The 20618-nt window shown below is 45.8% G+C and overlaps 1 protein-coding gene across 3 annotated transcripts; it reads left to right on the top strand.

The window, feature by feature from the left end:
- Positions 1–4201: 4201 nt before the first annotated feature.
- DELE1 (DAP3 binding cell death enhancer 1) lies at positions 4202–17522 on the top strand. Of its 3 annotated transcripts, none has more exons than XM_079146090.1 (13): positions 4208–5146; positions 5884–5998; positions 6093–6210; positions 8461–8608; positions 9536–9697; positions 9957–10045; positions 10148–10244; positions 11968–12110; positions 12897–13055; positions 13150–13242; positions 15329–15488; positions 15970–16197; positions 16931–17522. In XM_079146090.1, the coding sequence occupies exons 1-12, from the start codon at positions 5116–5118 to the stop codon at positions 16194–16196; spliced, it is 1542 nt and encodes a 513-aa protein (XP_079002216.1). In that variant the 5' UTR covers positions 4208–5115; the 3' UTR covers position 16197; positions 16931–17522. The 3 variants fall into 3 exon arrangements, with proteins under 3 accessions (XP_079002217.1, XP_079002216.1, XP_079002215.1); XM_079146089.1 differs by having other exon boundaries at positions 4211–5146; positions 16873–17522; XM_079146091.1 differs by lacking the exon at positions 13150–13242 and having other exon boundaries at positions 4202–5146; positions 16873–17522.
- The last annotated feature ends 3096 nt before the right edge of the window (positions 17523–20618 follow it).

The following is a 20618-nucleotide window of genomic DNA, read 5'->3' as shown; positions in this document are numbered from 1 at the left end:
GGAGAGAAGCTGGGAGGCATGGATGAAAGGCAAGGAAGCTGTATAGAACTGGGAAGCAGCCTGTGTGTTAATTGAGAAACCTGGCAGTAGAGAGAAATGAACAGAATGGGAGCAGAAAAGGGCAGAAGATCAAGTAAAGAACTTTTCACCCAAGATAAGTAAGACCTGGTCTATTTCATAGGCACAAAGAAAAAAAAATCTAGTAAAGAATGTATGCTTAGCATGAGAAAGGATAATAATAGCAACAAGGTTCTGGAAGAGACAGGAAGGGAATGGGACTAAGAACAAACAGAGTTTAGTCTTAGAAGAAAGGGAAGACTCAGACCTCTCCAACTGAGTCTACGTCCTTGTCATTTCCTCTAAATCATAATCATGCCTTATGTTTATTTGTATAGTATGTGACTAACATCCAAGTATACTCACAGCACCTCTCAAGTTAGTCTTCATCCATCATCATCATCATCATCATCATCACATACAGCTACTATTCATTGACTGCACTGCCCCATCTTAGAGATGAGAAAACTGAGGGAAAATATTATAATTAACTTGGCCAAGATAACCTGACTGGTCAGTAGGAGAGCCATGTTGGATGTGAGAGACTTCAGTTCCACAGCCTCTGCTCTTCTGCTGCTTCCTGACACTGCAAAGAGTTGAAAAGGGTTGCCTCCTGGGAGCAGGACTAGAGACTGGGGAGCAGGAAGCCGAAGTCCGCTGGGTTTGATGTAAACCTTTAGTACTATTTGACTTTTTACTAGAGTAGCAGCACTTTCAATGACCTTCTCTGCCCTCTCCTACATTATCTTTTCATTGGTAATGAAAAGATAATTTAAATTTTATATATCTTTTTATCTGAGGGGTCAAATCTACTGAACTTGGCATGCTCCCTGCTCCCTACCAGCAGGCTCTTCCTTAACACACTTCACACTTAAATATAAATTGTTTGACCATCTGACCAACCCCATGTTCAGATCCCCACCAGGTAGCAGGTTTTCCACATAGCCTTTTTAAAATAAATGAAACAAAACATTTGTATAAAGGAATATGCATACCTTCATAACAAAAATCCCCACTAATGAAAAACATTTAAAGAATCTAAGTCAGGGTTGAGGTGACAACCCAGCCTTCTCAATGATGAAGGTGAGGCCATTGGCCTAGAAGGAACAGAGTGAAAATGAAGACTTTACCTCTCTAATAAGTCCTACACACAGCAGCCAAAGGCCTTTCCTGGGTCCTCTGGCCTGGCTATTCACCTGCTAAAACCCTTGTCTTCTGAGTCCAGACAACTTCAGGGCTTACAAGGCTTTATGACCTGGCCCATTTACCGCTCCAGATGTCATTATGCTATGCACCCCGCCCCCATGCCAGCCCTGACCCTCTACATCCACAGGGATCTTAATTGTGCTTTCTTTGCTAAACTGTGTTTTCTTTGTCTCCCTGGGACTTTGCATCAGTTATTTTCCCTTCCTGAACTGTGCTTTCCCATTGTTGTCACCTGACTAGTTCCTAGTCCTCACCATTCAGGTTGGTCAGTTTAGATGCGGCTGCTTCCAAGTCTTCCCAACTCCTGTGCTGAGGTCTGGGCAGGCCTCTCCTTGTACCAACAGCAACACCCTATTGTTGTTTGGTACTGGGGATTGAACACAGGAATGCACTACCACTGAGACACATCCCCAATCCTTTTTACATTTTATTTAAAGACAGGGTCTCCAAACAGAGAAACAAGATGTACCCCATTTGTTTACAATAAAAATAGTCATTCCTCCATGCCATGCCATATTAAAATAAATAAATAAGTAAAAAAATAAATAAATAAATAAAGACAGGGTCTCGCTGAGTTGCTTAGTGCCTTGCTAAATTGCAGAGGCTGGCTTTGAACTTGCAATCTTCCTGCTTCAGCTCCTGAGTCACTGGGACTACAGGCGTGCACCACTGTGCCTGGTTCCAACAGCACCTTGTACATTCCCAACATAGTAGAAACTTGCTGGTATCCAAAGAACCTCCCTTCCCAATATTCATGACCTTGTGTCTTTTGCTCTCACTCTGATTCTGACCTGGTTTTATAAACTGCTTTAACCACAGAGCACAGGAGAAGTGATGCTGTGTTGATTCCAGGATTAAGCTTTAAGAAGCCTGGCGGCTTCCACTTTGGTACATTTGGAAGTTCTGAGCCATCATGTAAGTTCAGCTACCCAGCTGGAGAGGCCATGTAGAGCAGAGAGGCCCTGAGACTACATGGAGAGAGAAAGAGGCCCGGCTTTTCCAGTGCCCCCAGTTGTCTACATACAACTCTGGCTCCTGCTGCCATCTAACTGCAACCTCATGAGACCTCAAGAGAGAATTGCCCAGCTGAACCCAGTCAACTTACAGAGCTGTAAGAGATTAATAAAATGATTGTTTTAAGCAACTAAATTTTGGAGAGCTTGTTATGTTACAATAAATAACTAAAACACCATTCTGTATTTTAATTGCCTACCAACTTTGCCCCTCTACACTGTTTTCTCTGTGAGGGCAGGGACCGCAGTCATTTTTTAAGTTGTTATATATTCAGAACATTCTCAAGCACTGAATTAAGTCTCATATACTTGATTAATGCAAATTAAGAATGTCTACAAAAACAAAGGCAATAACAAAATTCTAGAACATTCACTGTGTACACAGTAGCATAAGTATTTATCACAAGAGGTGATTAACTGGGTACCCGGACAATAGGCAGGCTCCCAGTGTAAGACAGCTTACCTTTGAAGAGGGATTAAATCAAGTTGACTCTGGGCCACAATCCAACCACACAGTTTGGGAGCAGAGGAGAATGGCTGATGGTTTGGAGCCTGGGCAGTTCAGGCAAAGCCAAAGATCAAGGAAACAAATTCCTGACAGTGCTCCTGATGTGCCAGTGAGGTCAGCTGCCCCTGACATCTACCCCTTGCTCTCTGGGGACAAGAGACACCAAAATGTCATTTTATACCTGGCGACAAGCACCTTATACATCTGTCTTCTCAGATCCTCTCCTTCAAAACCTTTCAACTCGCTTCAAATGGAGAGTGCTCAATGAACATTTGTATGTGAAGTGAATACATTTCCACTCAAATAGGTGGATGATTGGGCTTTGGTGCCTGTGGCTGTATTACCATCAGCACAACGTCATCAACAGGCATTGCTCGAACATACTCTGTGGACTTACAGTTTATGTCAGCCCCATATAGGATACAAAATGGGAAAATGGTATCTTTGCCCTGGAGGAGAGAACTGGGGAGACTAGACTTACACAAATGAGATAATTAAATAACAGGGCAACAAGTAATTACTGTTAAATCTTGTAGTAAGAAATTAAGTGCTACAGGAACTGGGAAAAGCAGAGAGCAGGGAGGACTCAAACAATTGGGGCATCTTCACTGTAGAGTTGGGATTGGGTTGACCCTTGGAAAAGGAAGCCAACTACAGACAGGCTGAAAGGAAGGGCACCAAAGTCCCAAGAAGAATACAGCTGAACTAGAACACTTATTTTGAAGCAGCAACACAAAGAATGTGAAAAGTAGCTGTCCCAAATCCCAAACCAAGAATATTTCTGAATAGTTTCCCAATATTCAAACTCCTGGGCCTTTATTTAGTTTTCTCTGCTTACAATTCTTTTCTCTACCTGGCACACTTTTACTTGTATTTAAAGGCCCAGCTCAAATGCAATCACTTTTCTGAATCTTTTCATGGTACATCCCATAATCCACTGCTCATGCTTCTATTACAATGTTATCCAATACATTTGCCTACTCACCTCCTCCACAATTGTAATAGCAATTTACATTGATTGGGCTCTTACTATGTGCTAGGAACTATATTAAACTTTTATTTAAGCCTCACAACAATTGCATGAGGTATTATTTTCCCTATTTTATAGATGAAGAAGAGGCTTGGTGTGATTAAGGAACCTGCATGCACAATATGCTAGAAAATTTGAAAGCTGGGATTCAAACTCAGATTTGTGGGACTCCATCATCCACTATAAGCCACTGGACCACATATTCCTGAAGGTCACAAAAGCTCTTTATTCAATTGTTTTCTGAGACCCTAAAACGGCAGCTGAACTTTGGCTCAAAAACTGTTTAACAAATACAACTTTCATGCCACATGCCTGGGTCTAAAAGTAGTTATGTTCAGTACTCTTTCACCCTAGAGACTTACACTCACCTAAAAAGGGGAAGAGGAAAAGAAGTCTGAACACCTTACATTTTAATTTGAGCACTTTTATTTACTGGAGTCAAATATAGTGAAAGGAGAGAGCTATTCTTTCTCTCAAAAGGACACACAACATTGGCTGGGTCTGTAGACAAGGGGTCTGATTAACAGGGCGTGTGGCTGTCTCCTCTTCGGATTTTAAAAGGAACAAATCAAAGAGTCTCAGCCATGGTAACACCATGAAGGACCTGTGGAGACTATTCCACCTGACCCCATCGTGGCACACAGACTGAGGCCCTGATAAGGGAAGAAGTGGGCCTTAGCCTACACAGTGGGACAAAGCGGAGCCACAGCTAACATCCCGGAATCTAAACCCTGCCTGGTGCATTTCTCCTGGCCTATGGTGGGGCCCGGGCCTGGCATCTCTAAACGATGGCCTCGGGCGGAAGCTGGGACGCTGCTTCTTCCGTTGGACCCTAAGGCTCCTGTCCTCCGGCTTGGATACTTCGCCTTTTTAAACCTCTGGGCCTGGAGGGCCTTTTCCTCTTGGCTGCTCCACGGTGTCTGCAAGGTCCTCCTGCTCCGGCGCAGCCGCTCCAGCCCTGCTCTCAATGGCCCTGCTCTGCGCGGTCTGGCTTCGCCACCTGAGAGCCCCTGGTCCGCGCGCTCTCCCTTCTCCGGTGGGGGTGGCAAAGGACAGCTCTTTCCTGGGCCCATACACCCACGCCCTTGTGGCGGTTCACCTCTCGACTGGCCTCAGAAACGCCCACATCCTCCACTTCCCCTCGCTGAGCGCCGTCCTTCCGGTGGAGCTCCTCTCTAATTGGCGGGCTCAAAGCTTGCGTGGGGATTCGACCGCTCCGGACGCCACAGTGGCCGCTCTAGCCGCTGTCCCATGGTTTGGCCTGTCTTTTTCGGCTGCGCGGTCTGTATGGTGCTGGCGACATGTGGCGCCTGACGAGTCTCCTGGGCCGAGGTAAGGGGCATCCCATCGGCCAGCGCCCGAAGGCCGCGTCGACTCTGAGCTGGAGGGAAGAGGCGCAAAAAACTGCCCGAGCGACAGTGGGCGGGGCCAGAGCGGAGGAAGGCGTGGCCTTAAGGAGGCGGGGTTACACTCAAGAAGCCAGAAGCTGATGGAATTTGAGATGTGCAGCAAAGTGAGAAGAAGGTGGAGCTTAGGCCCAAGAAAATGGGTGGAGCTCTAGAAAGGGGAGGAGTCAATGAAAGAACTAAGGGCAATGGAGTAGGGGAAACCGAGACTGGGCGAGAGTACGTGTATGGATGCGTGGTTACAGAGCAAAGGTTGTCACCCATAGGAGGATATGAGAATTGCCTGGGGGAACTTTTTCAGAATATAGATGCACATCCTAAGAGTCAGTGTTATTGGTTCTTGGTTGGCACCATAGAATCCCTACAAGGCGGAATATTTACGTGTGTGCTTGTTTTGAGAACCAGTGCAAGGGCTGGGGATGTATGTGTCTAGTGATAGAGCGATTCCTTAACATGGCCGAGGTCCTGGATTCAATCACCAGCATTCCAAAAAAAAAAAAAAAACAAAATAAGACAAGAAAACAAACACTGTAGAGGCATATGCCAGTGATTTTTGTGTTCCTGAAATAATGCTTTGTCACAGATCGGAGGGAAGATTGTCACAGCCACTTTGCTTCAGTCTTGTTCCTGTTTAAATAACTGATCCTTTGTTGCTGTGTACAGTTCTTCCCCGTCTGTTGGGACCTGACCTCCGAGGTGTGACCCCCAAGACCAACAGTCCAGATGTGCCTCAGACGACGTCCTCCACCTTGCTGATCCCTTTGCCCAACCTTGACAAGTGAGACATTGCCATTCTTCACGCATCTTCTCTTCTGGCCTTCCTTTGCCCCCATTTTGGACAGAACTTGATGACCTCTAATTATATCATCTAGGTTAGGCCACCATGGCCCAGGTACTAGAAGGGGCCCAAAGTCCCATGGATGGAAGGATGCCTTTCAGTGGATGTCTGCTCGTGTCTCCCCAAACACCTTGTGGGATGCCATATCATGGGTAAGGCATCCCCAGCCCTGTCCTCTACCTTCAGCATGGGTGAGAATGATAATGATCCTGCATAGAAGAATAGCCAGGTCTGGAAAGGAGAGCAAGGCCATCATTGTGTCTATATGATGAGGAACCCATGGCACTGGAGTATACTCATGGAGATAGCAACACACCCCTGTACCCTTGGTGTGTAGTTACTCCTCATTTTATTGAGTAAACATTTCTTTAAACCTTCTCTGAGCCAGGCATTTTTCCTTGGCGCTAGGGGACATAGCAGAGAACAAGGAAGATATAATTTTTGCCTTCATAGAGCTTACAGTAAATAATAATATCATTACATACTAATGTAAATTATTATATGTGCATTATCTTGTTTAACATCATTACAAAAATCTTACAAAGAAAATGTAATCTTTTTTTTTTTTTTTTTTTGGTACTGGGGATTGAACCCAGGGGCCCTTTACCAACAAACTACATCCCCAGCCCTTTTAATTTTTTGTTTTGAGACACTGTCTTACTAAGTTGTTGAGGCTGCCTTGAACTTTCTTCAGCTCCAAAGAGTTTTTTTTTTTTTTTTTTTTTTTAACTCTGAGGCGCCGGGGATTCAAACGGCAGCCCAGCCCTTGCGCATGCTAGGCGAGCGCTCTCCAAAACGAGCTATTTCTTCAGCTTCTGCCTTGAACTTTTAATGCTCCTGCCTCAGCCTCCCAAGTCACTGGGATTACAGGTGTGCACTATCGTGCCTAGTGTAATCTTCATTTAATATATGAGTAAACTTATGTTCTGAAATATTAAGTAATATGCTTAAGGTCACACAGCTGTTAAGTGGAGAAGCCAGATTTAACTCTGGCTTCTGAATCATTTGGTTGCTTCAGCTACTTTGACTTGTAAAAGCACCTACTGCAGAATCTATATGGTTAGGTACTCAATAGTAAAGACTAAGTATAATAGGGCAGAATCTTTGTCTTTCAGGCAAAGTTCCAGGTAGAGCTTCAGCTTATAAGGTATTGTGAATGAAGTTGACACATGTATCACTCTTAAATCTATCACTTCCCATCCCCACTACTTTCATGCTATGCACTTTGGGCAAGCAACTTTACCTCTCTCAGCCTCACTTTTTTTTTTTTTTTTTTTTATCTCTAAAATGGTGTCGTTAGCAGAGTTGAGTCTGGGATGTATTTATGATGGGATGCCATTCTATGGGTTTCTGTGGACTAGGGGCATAATATACTGCAGAGAGGGGAGCATTTTTCCATTTGCCAAAGATCTGAGCCTCAGGGAAATGCCACACTGAGTCCTTTTGTGAACTAGGTCTGGATTCCAGAAGTCCTGATATCATCCCTGGGCTCTGTCACTACTGTTCATATGAAAGGGCCTATATACAAGCTTTCCCCATTGCCATGGATACTTGTCCCTTTGTTGATAGTACTGGTGACTTCTTTTCCTTCTGACCTTAGTTCACACATCACTCACATAGGAAGGCTTTTCTTGACTCCTTATCTTTTCAGGCCTCCCTCTTATACTCTTTGTAACCTCACAATTTATTTCCTTTTTGGCGCCTTGCATAGTTGCAAATTATTGTATTTATACATGAGTTATATAAGATATAAACTTCCCAGGGATAGAGACTGTCTTATTTGCCGTTATACATACAGTACCTGTTACAACAGAAAAGTATTTAGGGATCCCTTCCTGAGCACGGCAAGGGAAGAGACAGGGAAAACCAAACAGTCACTGGATTAAGAGCTAGCTCAGGACTTCTGCAGACGTGTCAGAGAAGAGATACCTTCAACAAGCCTGCAACTGGAAATGTGTGGTGGGGTGGCTTGGTTGGGAAGGGACTCATGCTAGAGAGTAAGCCTGGTAGGGAACTCTTAACATGTTGTATTTGTGGCCAAGCCCCAACTTACTGCATCATCTGTTTTCCTGCCTAGATTTTCAGTCACTTGTGGTGCACTTATGTAGCATGTATTTATTAGGCCCCTACTATAGCTTAGCTCTGTTCTGGGAACCAGGGATACAGTGGTGAGCAAAGCATGCACAGTACCTGCCTTTGTTATGCTAACAGGAGCTACAGACCTTAGATGACTAATTGTAGCAATGATTATTAAGTTCAAGAGGAGAAGTTTGTGTGCTGTGAGAGCATGTAGTGGGGGAGCTGCCCAGCCAGAGTCAGGAAAAGGAAATGATGGGGGAACTGAAGGTCAGCTCTGAAGGAGCTGACTGTGGGGGACCGTGTCCCAATGTGCTCTTTCCCAGGGCACTCTGGCTGTGCTGGCACTGCAACTGGCGAGGCAGATCCACTTTCAGGCATCCCTGCCAGCAGGACCTCGACAAGCAGAACACTGCTCTTGGCGCAGTCCCCTGGACCGTTTCCTCTCTTCTCCCTGGCGGCACCCACACTCCTGTGAGTTCTCAGACCTGGAGCAGGAGGGCTGGGCTGGGAGTTTCTCTAGGCCAGGAAGCATCTCTGGGACACACCTCAGGAAAAGAGCCATCAGCAGCTTCTTGCCTTTCCTATCTGAAGTCAGAGGAAGGGGAATGTGGGGAAGTTCTGTCCACCCAGGGTGTGGGCCACACCTGCCCTCTATGTCCCTCCGTGTCCTCCCATCATCTCCCATGAAGGGAGCTCACAAGTCCAGAATACTTTAGAATCCTGGGCATGGCTTCCTGCCTCACCCTCAGCAAGTTAGGTTATTCTCTGGTCAGTCCTTCACTCACTCATCCATAAAGTGAATCTTTATTGAGTACGTATTATATGCAATGGTACAGAGGCCTAGTGGTTGAGGCTCTGAAGTCATAAGGGTTCAAGCCCCAGTTCTGCTGCGTACTAGTTCTGTGTCCCTGAACAAGTCACTTTTTACTTTCCCATGCTTGAATTTGTCTAGAAAATGGTGTGATAATAATAAATCCCATTGTAGAGGTTTCTTAGGAAGACTTAATGAGCTAATATATGTCAAGGACTTAGACCAGTGCCTAGCATATAATAAGTGCTTGGTAATTATCAGTTTAAGTTTTTGTTCTTATTATGCTTATAATCATTACCAACATTGCCATTAAACAAAGTGCTAGATGCTGGGGCTACACTGTGAATAGGTTGATACCTTCCCTGATACTGAAATAATTCAAGCAGAGGAGTGATTTATGCTCAAGATGGGAGATCAGCATAAATGTGGGCCCTGGAGGGAGGCCAGAAAGGAAATGCAGGAGAAAAAATGTGAAGGAGGTATCCCAGAAGTTTCAGAATTCTTCCTCTGACCTCCAGAACCTCAGGGAGGACTCAGTCAAGCTAACTATCCCCTCTGACCTGACCACTCTTGCTGACTCTTTCCAGCACTACGAAGACACGTTCTCCCTGACTCTGATGGCCCAATTCCCAGGCATATTGGCCTCAGGAAACCAAGGCTGGGCCAGGAAGAACTCTCAGCTCAGTCCAGGAACTTCTCCTTGCCTAGCTCCTTGAGAGCAACTGGTCTTCAGGAGCCTCCTGAGGAAGGTATATCCTCACCTTCTTGAATGGACAGAAGATGGGACTGGGGCTAAGGGTGGGGTAGGGGAAGCTGGGCAGATGGATGCTTGTTGCTGTATATTCCCAAGTAAGGGAATTGTCATTCCTGTCAGGTTTCATGCTTTCTGGGGTGATTCATTTATTTTGGATCCTGGAATGGATGCTAGACGGAGAGACTGGGCAGACTGGGAGACTAGGGGAAGTAACAGTCTTCTCCCTCACCCTGGCTGGGTTCTTTCCCTTGCAGGTCCCAGTGAGTTTGGCTTCCTGCATGACAGCAGTAGCTTTGAGCCTAAGACAAAGCCAGCCCAGCCTCAGCCCCCTGGTGAAAAGAAGGTATTATCCAGATTTGGTCACTTGGATCCTCATAACATTCCCTGGGTTAGGTGGCCATCCCAGTAAGTCATCTCCTGATGCATCTGGGTATTTCTTCCCCAGGAACAAGATAAGTCAAAACCTCTCCCCCTCGAGGAGGCTGTGACTTCCATTCAGCACCTCTTCCAGCTCAGTGTTTCCATCGCTTTCAACTTCCTGGGTAACTCGAGAGACCCTGCCTCAAAGCAGGAGGGTGGGAACATGGAAAGGGTATGGGGTAGGGATGGTAGGGAGAATAGGGAGTGGTTTGAACAAGAGATTTTGTTTTCTCCCAGTAGGTTGACCAGTCTGGCACCTGCTCAGTGATGTAGGGGACCCATTCTTATTCATATGTGATCTGACAATCTTAAAACTGACTCTCATCCTGAGGTCCAGTTCAGCTATTCCAACTGCTGCCCTCCAATCCACAGTTTAGATAACTGGAAGTGGGAAAGTGGGAAAAGCTAACGAATCACTCCTTCCCTTTAAGAACATGACCTTGTAGAGAGTTGTGTGAACCAGAGTGTAGGCTTTTGGCCACATTTATCAGAGGTAGCTGAATGATCATGTGCTTCCCCGAAAATTCTGTAAGTAGGAGAAAATACTATAGCTAAAACACGAGGTTAGAGGAAGAGAAATGAGAAGAGTAGAAGGATCAGGATTACTGATGGTGCCAGTGTGGGTATTAGGAACAGGGTGGGATCCTTTGTCCCCTCAAGTCCTCTTCCCAAGGACAGAGGGCTCTGTGAACCTTGAACAGTGTGTTGTCAGGCAGCAGGAAGGCAAACTTAATTCACTGCTGGCTGAATGGAACCTGGTTTCTCCCTCATTAGCTTTTTATGATCTTGATGGGCAGTCTCAGAATTTTCTTGCCCATTCCCTCATTCATATATTCATTTATTCAGCAAGTGCTAAGCACTGTGGCAGAACACAAAAGCAGTATAAGCTATAATCATATTTTGCATTTGTATAGAGCTTTCCACCCTATGCAAAGTTATTTCTCCTACATTCTTATTTTTTTTCCGCTCTGCCTCTAGGATTTTGCAGTGTAATTGAGGAGACAGGACTTGTATTCTTAAAGCGGTTTATTTCATAGGGAGAAGTTTGGTATATTAGGAAAGAACCAAAAAATTGTGCAAAGCCTGAGTATGGTCAGAAGGTTCTAGAGCAGCAATGAGATGGGAGGTCTAATGGTAGAGGTGCACAGAAGGGTTCCAGGCAGGAACCAGTTTGAGCAAAGTTGAGAATGGGCTGTCCCATGCTGCTTTCCTACTTCCTTTTAGTTTGGGTGATGGAAAGAGTGTGGGTTTGAGATGGGATGCACCTGCATTCAGGTATTGGCTGGCTTATATTATCGCTCCCAGTTTCTTCATAAACTAATAATAAGTGTCACCTGTGTCAGGTATGGCTCATTGGTTATAAGCACCCTAAACCTACTCTGGCTAACATAAGGCTAAAAGGAATCTATTAGAATCTTTTGACCTGCCAATCCTCAGGGCAGGATTCAGGGAAGCTCCAGAGATGCAAGGAACAGCAACCAATAGATAATATCTCCACAGCTGCTGTCAGAATAAACTTACAAGAGCCATCTTCCCTCCTTATCCCAACCAGATCAGGATGCAGATTCCTAAGAGTCTTATTGGTTAGAAAGAGCGCAGGCATGTTGACAGCATTGTTCCCAAAGGGCAACCAGAATGTTACTAACAAGAGGAGGGATGGTTTATAGGAGGGCAGAGCCCACTGTTGTCTATGGTAAACCAAAGAGATATTTGGAAGATGGAAACATATGTCGATGTGTAGCACAAAGAAGGAGTGTGGGATGCAATGGGGAGCCCAGTGTATCTGATTGAGGGTATTGGGTGTTCACAGAGGAAGTTGTGTTTATGCCCTGCACTTTCTTATAGGGACAGAGAACATGAAGAACAGGGACTACACAGCAGCCTTTTCTTACTTCCAGAAAGCTGCAGACCGTGGCTACAGCAAAGCACAGTACAACGTGGGCTTGTGTCACGAGCATGGCAGAGGCACCCCCAGGAACCTCAAAAAGGTACTGTCCCTTCTGCCCCCGGGCCTGTCCCCTGTGCTGAGCTGCCCAGAGCAATCTCCAGAAATAAGTAGTGGGTAGGAATGGGGGAAAGTCCAGCTTCTTTTCCTAACTTGGTTGCAGTTCAACTGTAAAGAAAATGTCAAAAAGACACTCCTAACTTCTAGGAATTTAGACTCAAAACTCTGGGAGGGCAGGGATCTTGGAATCTTCCAGGAATCTTCTTTGTAGTTATACCCTCAAGAGCCTAGAACAGCCCTTAAAAAATGAAGTCTTTCTCAAAAAAGTACGATAAGTACACAAAAATGCTATATACATGAATGTATTTCTTTAACTTGTGTATAGAGGCAAGAAAAGGGAAAGCAACTTCAAGTTCCTTCAATAGACAACTGGCAAACTATATGAGTCTTACCAATGATGTGATAGATCTATGTTTATTGACAGGGAAAGATATTCATAGTGTACCGTTAAGTAAAAGCTTACAAAATAGAGTAGTATGATTCTATTCTCTCTCTCTGTGTGTCTCTCTTCTTCTGTGTGTACATATGTAACACAAATCTGTGGGAAGAAATCCACAAACCTGTGTACTAAAATTTTAACAGAGAATGATCTTTAGGAGGCAGGATTTCTCAGGATTTTAGTTTCTGTTTTTAAATTTTGGCTTATCTGAATTTCCTGACTAATCCATAATGATTATGTATTATTTAAATGGTTTTTCAAAAAATTTCACTCAAAGAAAAAGGTGCTTATAGAGTTACCAGCAGACTGGTGTTTCTCCCTTTGCCCCAGGCAATCCTTTATTACCAACTGGCTGCCAGCCAGGGCCACAGCCTGGCTCAGTACCGCTATGCCAGATGCCTACTGCAAGACCCAGCCTCCTCACATGACCCTCAGTGGCAGAGGGCAGTGTCCATGCTGAAGCAAGCTGCAGACTCGGGCTTGAGAGAGGTGAGTGCCTTTGGCAGGGTCTGTTCTAGATGTCTGGAGCATGTGTATCCTAAAAAGTGACCATGATGCCATCTTCCTTCCTCCTTGTCTATAGGCCCAGGCTTTCCTCGGGGTGCTTTTCACCAAGGAGCCGCACCTAGATGAACAGGGAGCTGTGAAATATCTTTGGCTTGCAGCCAACAATGGGGTATGAGATCTTTGGAAAACAGGCATGTTGGGATATTGAGTCCGAACAGAGAAGGGAGTTGGGAACTGATACTGAGTTCTGTGCTTAGGAAATTGTTTGCAAGGAGCCTTGGGTTGGCTTCAAGTCTTAGCTCTGGCTTACTTATTCTGTGACCACTGGACAGGTCCAGTGCTGTGCTGGAGGTGAAAATCAGCCATGTAGGAATATTACTTATAGACCTTGTTAAATGCTGCAAAGCAGGGTTCCTCCCTGCGCAGCCAGTTGTTAAACATTATCAGTACGTTACTGGGCCGGTCACTTCTTGATTCAAACCTGTTTATCCATCTTTAAAACTGATATCATGATGCCCTCATCACCTGTCTACAACTTCACAGGGTTGTTGAAAGGATCAAAATTTAACCACAGCAACAGCTATGAGGATGCTTTGTAAGCTGTTCCCATGATGAGTGCATCATTGCATGTGGTGGTGGCCCTGGGGAGTCAGGCACACCTGGCTGACACATTAAGCACTTTGTGGGGAAAGGGATATCTGATCGTCTGTGAACTGGGGACCTTGGTACTCAGGTGTCCTAACCCAGAGTTTGTTCCATAGAGCATTAATTCCATGGGATGTATATGAGTATTAAAAGGGAAAAAATTATTGTGTTTGGGGAATACTGAGTTATAATAGCTCTCTTTTTTTTTTTTTTTTTTTTTTTTTGCGGTGCTGGGGATCGAACCCAGGGCTTTGTGCTTGCAAGGCAAGCACTCTACCGACTGAGCTATCTCCCCAGCCCTATAATAGCTCTCTTTAATGCAGGAAATCTCAAAGCTTTATGTCATTGTGAAACACCAAATTCTTTTCAACACCCTGATAGCTTTACTGTACTCTTGGACATCAGAATACTTTTTCTTGTCCACTCTATGTTGTTCAAAGTAAATATAGTAATTGTCAAAAGGGCACCAATGTCACCAACCAATACCTGGCATGGTGTCTGCTTTTCCTTGCAAGAGCACCCCCACAACCTTCTTCAGGCTAAGTGAGCCTACAGTCCATGTGCTGGGCACACCTGGGGGCACCCTGACCAGCTAGAGTCAGCTAGCAGACCAAGAGGAAAAGTGTACAAAGAATGTCTGTCACGCATTATGGTCAGTGGGAACACTGACCTCAAAACTTTTCCCACTTAATAGGGAACGGCATCTCCTTGGGTGTGCAGTATTGCTGGGTGGGTGTTTAGCCTTACTTATGCCCACTGCTGGGTTCTGACCTGGCCTGTAGCCCCAAAGCTGCTCTATTGCAGAGACTTTGGCCAGTGTGTAATAGAAGTGGGGGCAGAATGTGTAGCAAAAAATTGACTGTGGAGGGTAAAAGAGAAATGGGACCATAGGTGGGAGTCCACCAAGTGTCTCATGTTTTTCTAAGTTGGGAGATTGGATTTGATGAAAATATTCTAATAGAGAGGGAGGGACTAATGATGTGGGCAGTTAAAGGGGATGATAATAATAATAGCACTTTTCACATAGTAACATAGCACACTAATAAGGTAGTGCTGTTATTATAACTCCACTTTATAGGTGAGGAAACTGAGACACTGTGATGTTGAGTAACATGTCTTAGGGACACAGTTACACAGGCCAGGTTCACAACTGCTACTGGTTCTGCTTCTGAGGAACTCTGTCCTCAGGAGAAAGGACCCAGAGCTATGCTCTGTCGTTTCTGCTCCACAGACCTCTGGGGCCAGGACTCAGGAAGGCACACAGGGCCTTTGGGAAGCTGATCTTCCATCATTGCCTTCTGCTCTTTTAGGAGAATGCAGGAGCCTGACTCCCAGGTTTCCCATAAGGGCTGTAGCCTTCTTTCAGGCAGCCTCAGCAAGAGAAGCCTGCACACCGCTCTGTCTGGATTCTCCCTGGGTGGAGGGATCCTGTCTCCTCCGGGCTGGGCAAACTTTGGGCCTCTGGCATTTCATGGTTGAGATATCCTGGGCTGGCCTTTGACCCTGCATGGACGAAGTCCCAGCATGCCTGACTCCACTTTTCTCCCTGCTGAGCCTTTCACTTCTTAAGCCCTGCACATGTCTATATGTCTATCCATTTTCTCCTTTAGGACTCACAGAGCAGGTACCACTTGGGAATTTGCTATGAGAAGGGCCTTGGTGTGCAGAGGAATCTGGGAGATGCCATGAGATGTTACCAACAGTCAGCGGCTCTGGGAAATGAGCCTGCCCAGGAGAGGCTGCGCACCCTCTTTTCCATGGAGGCAACAGGTACAAATGCAGGTCAAAGCCAGAAGTTTCCTCTGCTGAGCTTAGCACCCTGTGGCAGACAAGATATCCTTGTCATGTCCAGTTCCAATGGTGGTTAAGAGCACAGCTTTTGGAATTTTAACCCCTGCTGTAACTGAACTGAGTCATGTCTTTGAGCCTCAGTTTCTTTACCTCTGAAAATGAGGGTGAAAGTACCTAACTCATTAATTTGTTGTAAGGATTAAATGAGATTAAAGGACTTTTTACAGCCTGACACACAGTAGGTATTGAACAAATGATGGCTGCACTGATGGCTTCTTAGGAGAGCTATAAGGCTATTTGCATTACCCTTCTTGGGCTCTGGGAACCCTGTTCACTCAGGAGTCACTAGGGCAGGGCTAGGTTCACAGTGCAAGGGGAACCAAGTCCTTTAAGAAGTTATTGCTCCAGAGGAGTCTGAGAATACCATATAAGTAAGCCTTGCTCTCGTCCCTTCTTGTAGCCACAGGGACCAGCCACCTGGCAGTTACAGGATTGAAGTCTTTCTCCAGCCCCTCCCTCCGCAGCCTGAATACTCTGCTGGCAGGTGCCTCAGGCCTCCCTCATGCCTCCAGCACAGGGAACCTTGGCCTCCTCTGCAGAAGTGGACATCTTGGAGTCAGCCATGGAACCCCCAGCAGGGCTATCCCCTCCTTGGAAAGGAGTCTTGTAAGATTGGGTTTTGGCTAAGGTGAGATGAAACACAGTCCCTTATGGGCCTGGGGATGAGGAACAGGAAGTTAGATGATAAAAAATAGGGTGTCAAAGTCCCTTTCCATGGTAGAACTCCAGGGGGAGTATAGGTGCCCAACTTTATCAAATGCATGATTAATCAGTGACTTTGACCTTTCCCCCGACTTGGTAGCCTCACGAATGAGCATTCTCAGTCATTTCTGGTCTGTGCACCAAAAGGATGCATTCATTGACCTATGAAAAGCCACTGGAAGTTCCAGAGACCCTGCTCTTCACCTTAGCCTGTCTCTGAGCCAGCCCCTCACTTCCTCCATCCCATGCCTTATTTTCCTCACACTCAGACTGCATCATCTTTGGCCAGCACCAGAACCGTGTTGCTCCGGTGGTACAGAGGATTTTAGGAATCATATGTTTAGTGTATAATATAAAAAATGGCAACATATCAATCTGTAGTCTTTTACAGATATTTATAAAGCTAACTTCAAAAAATGGGAGAGGTCAATTTAAAGAACATTGTGTAAAGGAGAGGACAGATCCAGAGAAGTGGCAAAAATTATGGGGTGGTTTTATGAGTGGCTAAAAAGTGCCAAATTGGGACATCCCTGGGACTAACTCAGATATTGGCCTTTGTTCACCCCCAATGGATTCATGGTTGTTTTCATTTCACCTTTAGTTTGGGCCGAAGGAGTTTCTTGCCTAACTGCCTGCATGGATCTGCTTGGCTTCTTCAGTTCTCACCTAAACCCTGAGAGGGAACCTGTGAATGCGCAGAGATATCACAGTTGGAGTCCCAAAGAAGAGGCCAGTTATTCACTTATCTTCCTTCAAACCCCAGCACCTCCCCAATACCATAAGAAGAGGAAAGTGTGAGAAGAAGCCAGGTTCTGACTCAGCCAGCTTGCTTGGCCATATCCTCTTAAAGCAGTGAGCTGACTTGCTGATATTGTTTCTTCAGTTGTAGAGCAAGGGCGGTGGTGTGTTTCCTCCTACCTCCTACCTTACAGGTCTGAAGCACAGGCATTTCACTGCAGAAAGGACCTGAGTGCTTGCTGCGGCTCCGAGGCAGTGATGCTGGTGGTTGAGTGTCTTTATGCATCACCAGGCCAGTATGAGGACCTGGCCTTCTGACTCCCAGCCCAGCCTTACGTTCTGCTAGTCTGCACTGTCATTTTATGTGAAAGCATTATTATGGTCCTATTGTCGTGAGGGAGTAAATGGAGATTGGGTACTTGGAGCTGGAGAGTATAGATTGTGAGTCCTCCATTGGGAAAGGTGAGCCAGAAATATATGGGTGCTTAATAAAGCAGATGGTGGATTATCTCATCAGTCTTGCCCTTGAATGTGTTGGGGAGGGCCAGGGAGACAGGCAGAGGGAGCTGAAAGCTGAGGCTCCATCCTCATCTCTAAACTCTCCATTAACCAGTTTAAAGGGTCTTAAAAGCTTCTCCAAGAGAGAGACTTAAGGAAAAAAAATGATTTCTGAGTCAACGCTAATGACTCCAATTACTGAATTTGTGAATAGCTGTTCCTGGCTTCTGGATGTTAGCCCAAGTTCAATAGCATAGATGTGGTGAGGGTAAGGGGTGGAGGGACTGAGGACCAGCCCCTGATGACTGTTTGAATGGGAAGGACCAGCCAGCCTGGCCAGTTCTATTTGGAGGGGGGAGTTGTCTACTTTTTCCTCTCTGCTGCCTGCCCACACCTCTCCCAACCTCTGAGTGGTCTCTATCACATTTTTCCAGTACCTCACTGACTGCTGGAGCCCCAGTGCCTTCCCTGCCCCCTGATCCCTGCTCAAAGCTGCCTGCACATTATCCTCACCCCTCGCTTGGCCAACTCCCCTACACAGTGCTCCTTGGTAGCAGGGACCCGCCTTAGTATTCCAGAACTTAGATCAGTGCTCTGTGCAGTGTCGGGCTCTACGCTCAGAGTTCTAAGCCAAAAAGAAAGAAAAAAAGGTTTCTGTGGTCAAATAAGTTTGGGAAGCGCTGCACTAGACGTCCCCTTTTTATAGATTCACAGTACACATCAGCATATTCCAAGTTCCAAGAAGTCCTGCTGTAAGAATGTGATTAACCCAGTGTGTTCCTCGCTGACATGAGCAGAGCCTGCCTCCGTTGGGTTGTCCTTCCTGGGCATTCTTCAAAGTGTCACCGTCTACTCTCCCCACAGCCACGCTTGCTAGCCTCTTCCCCTGTGTGGCATTTTGGGCTCTCTGACTCCCGCTTCCCCTGACCATGCCTGGGGCTGAGCGTGGTTCAGCCAGTAGACCCCAGGCGTCCTGTAATGATGGCTGATGCCGCTCTCCCTCCCCCTCAGTCAGTGCAGAGTTAAACACAGACTTGGTTTGCAATGCCTGAGGTGGGGTGGGATGTTTCTAAGCTCTCCAATCTAAGAAGGAAGCGCCTCTCCCTGTGGAGAGGGAAGGGTGGAAGTCATAAGAGATGTTGTCAGGGGACCAAAAACTCATGGCTGTGCAGTCACTGCGGTCTTGATAAAGCCCCAGGGGACAGGCTTCATGGGCAGACCCTGGAACTGCTGTGCTTTTGCCATTAAAATTCTGTTATTAATGATTGTCAGTGCCCTGAGAGGAAATGTGAGAGGAGAACAGGGAGATAGCCTTAGAGCAGGACCAGCCTGACTGAGAATGCTGAAGCACCCAAAGATTAGGGTCTGGTGTCCTCAGTCAGGAGACCTTTGAGCAAAGCTCTACTGCATCAGTTTCTGTCTAATGATGCTCTTCCCAGGAAGCCCCAACACTGGGGGGAGCAAGGCCATTTGCTTCATTAGATCTTCAGTGCTAATACAGTGTAGGCACTTAGTAGATGTTTAGTAAATGTTTATTCACAAAGTGAGAGTGATTATATACACTCCCTCCACCCAAAGCCCAGCACCAAACCTACCTCGAGCATAGTAGATCCTTTAAACAATTGTTGAATATGATGGATGAATGATTCCAAGTGCCCTTCCCCCTACTGTTGATTCTTTGCTACTTAATGGCACTTAGATATTGTTCAACAAATACAAAGTGTTGGGTGAATATATATGATTGTGCCTTCCCATTACATTGCACTCAATACTTAGTAGGGGCTAAAAAACACTGTCCTGTTTTCTAGGTACATACTATGTGCCAACCAGACCCTATGCTAAGACTCCTTCCACCCTGTTCTTATCTTCTTTTTGGGATTTGGTTCTTTCTGGAGTTCCAAAAGAAGTGGTTTCCATCTCACTGTTGTTTCAGCCAGAGGAGAGGTAGGGTCAGTGAGCTGCCAAGCTGAAAATTGGGTGACAGACAAGAAGGCTGCCTGTCAATCTCTGAGCTGCCCCCAGGCTCCCAGCGAGCACTGCATTGCACTCCTGGTGCTGGAGAACGGCTGACTATTGATAAAAAGTGTCCCTCTGTGCTTTCCAAATTAAGACGACATTTAACTGAGTGCTTGATAGCTCGCCTGCTCCCTCTGCCTCCCAGGGGACAGAGCCCATCTTGTTTGAAATTGTTTTGAGCATGTCCAAAATCTCAGCTTTGACATCTTGACTGATGTTGGGAAGTTTCTATAACCTTCCTGTTCAGCACACCCAGTTCTGTCACCATATACACTGTCTCACTCTCAGTCTGTTCTTTGGAAAAGTGCTGGTGTCAGCGTGCTGGGAAGGAATGCATGGTGCAGGAGAGTGCACCCACCCTCACCTCACACCCCTACCCTGGCCAGAGCAGTTGCCTCAGAACGGAAGCAGCTCTGCCCTGGACTCCCCAGGTTCTGCAGGACTAAGAAGCAACCTCGAGGATTGTAGTGGTTTTTAATCTTTTTTTTTTTTTTTTTTTAATTTTACTTTTTTGTGGTCCTTGAAATTGAACCCAGAGGTTCTCTATCTCTGAGCTACATCCCCAGCCCTTTTTATTTTAATTTGGAGACAGGATCTTGCTGCGTTGTCCAGGCTGGGCTTTGAACTTGGGATCTTCCTTCCTCAGCCTCCTGAATAGCTAGGATAATAGGCTTGTGCCACCATATCCAACCCTTAATCTTTTTTCAGTCATAGACCCCTTTGGAAATCTGATGAAAGCACCCCCTTTCCAAAGCAAAATACATATCCTCCCAATTTTGAATGCAGTTTATCAGGTTCACACATCCTGAAGCCCAGACAAGAACCCCAGGTTAAGAATCCTCGATGTATTAGAAAAAACACTATGCCAAGTCCCAGATCCTTATCCCAGCTCTGCCACAAGCCTGCCATGTGGCCTTGGCCAAGTCGTCTGACATTTCTGTCTTTTTATATCCTTGGATATAAAATGAAAAGTTGAAATAGCTAAAGTCTAGACTCCTTATGATGACAGTGGCCCTTTAGACATAACCTTTTATAGATCACAAGCTCCCTTGGGAATCTGATAAGAACTTGTGCCTTCTGCCTAAAAAAATGCCT

The sequence above is a fragment of the Sciurus vulgaris genome (assembly GCF_902686455.1).
Source record: "Sciurus vulgaris genome assembly, chromosome: 6".
In the NCBI taxonomy this organism is placed as follows: Eukaryota; Metazoa; Chordata; class Mammalia; order Rodentia; family Sciuridae; genus Sciurus; species Sciurus vulgaris.
Note: the sequence above shows the minus strand (reverse complement) of the source record. Positions and strands in the feature narration are given on the sequence as shown.

Excerpts from the sequence above, each read along its gene's own strand:
- DELE1 (XM_079146090.1), top strand. The coding sequence starts at position 5,116 with ATGTGGCGCCTGACGAGTCTCCTGGGCCGAG. Across the intron at positions 9,698-9,956 it reads TCAGGAGCCTCCTGAGGAAG|GTCCCAGTGAGTTTGGCTTC; the intron begins GTATATCCTCAC and ends TTTCCCTTGCAG. Across the intron at positions 13,056-13,149 it reads CAGACTCGGGCTTGAGAGAG|GCCCAGGCTTTCCTCGGGGT; the intron begins GTGAGTGCCTTT and ends CCTTGTCTATAG.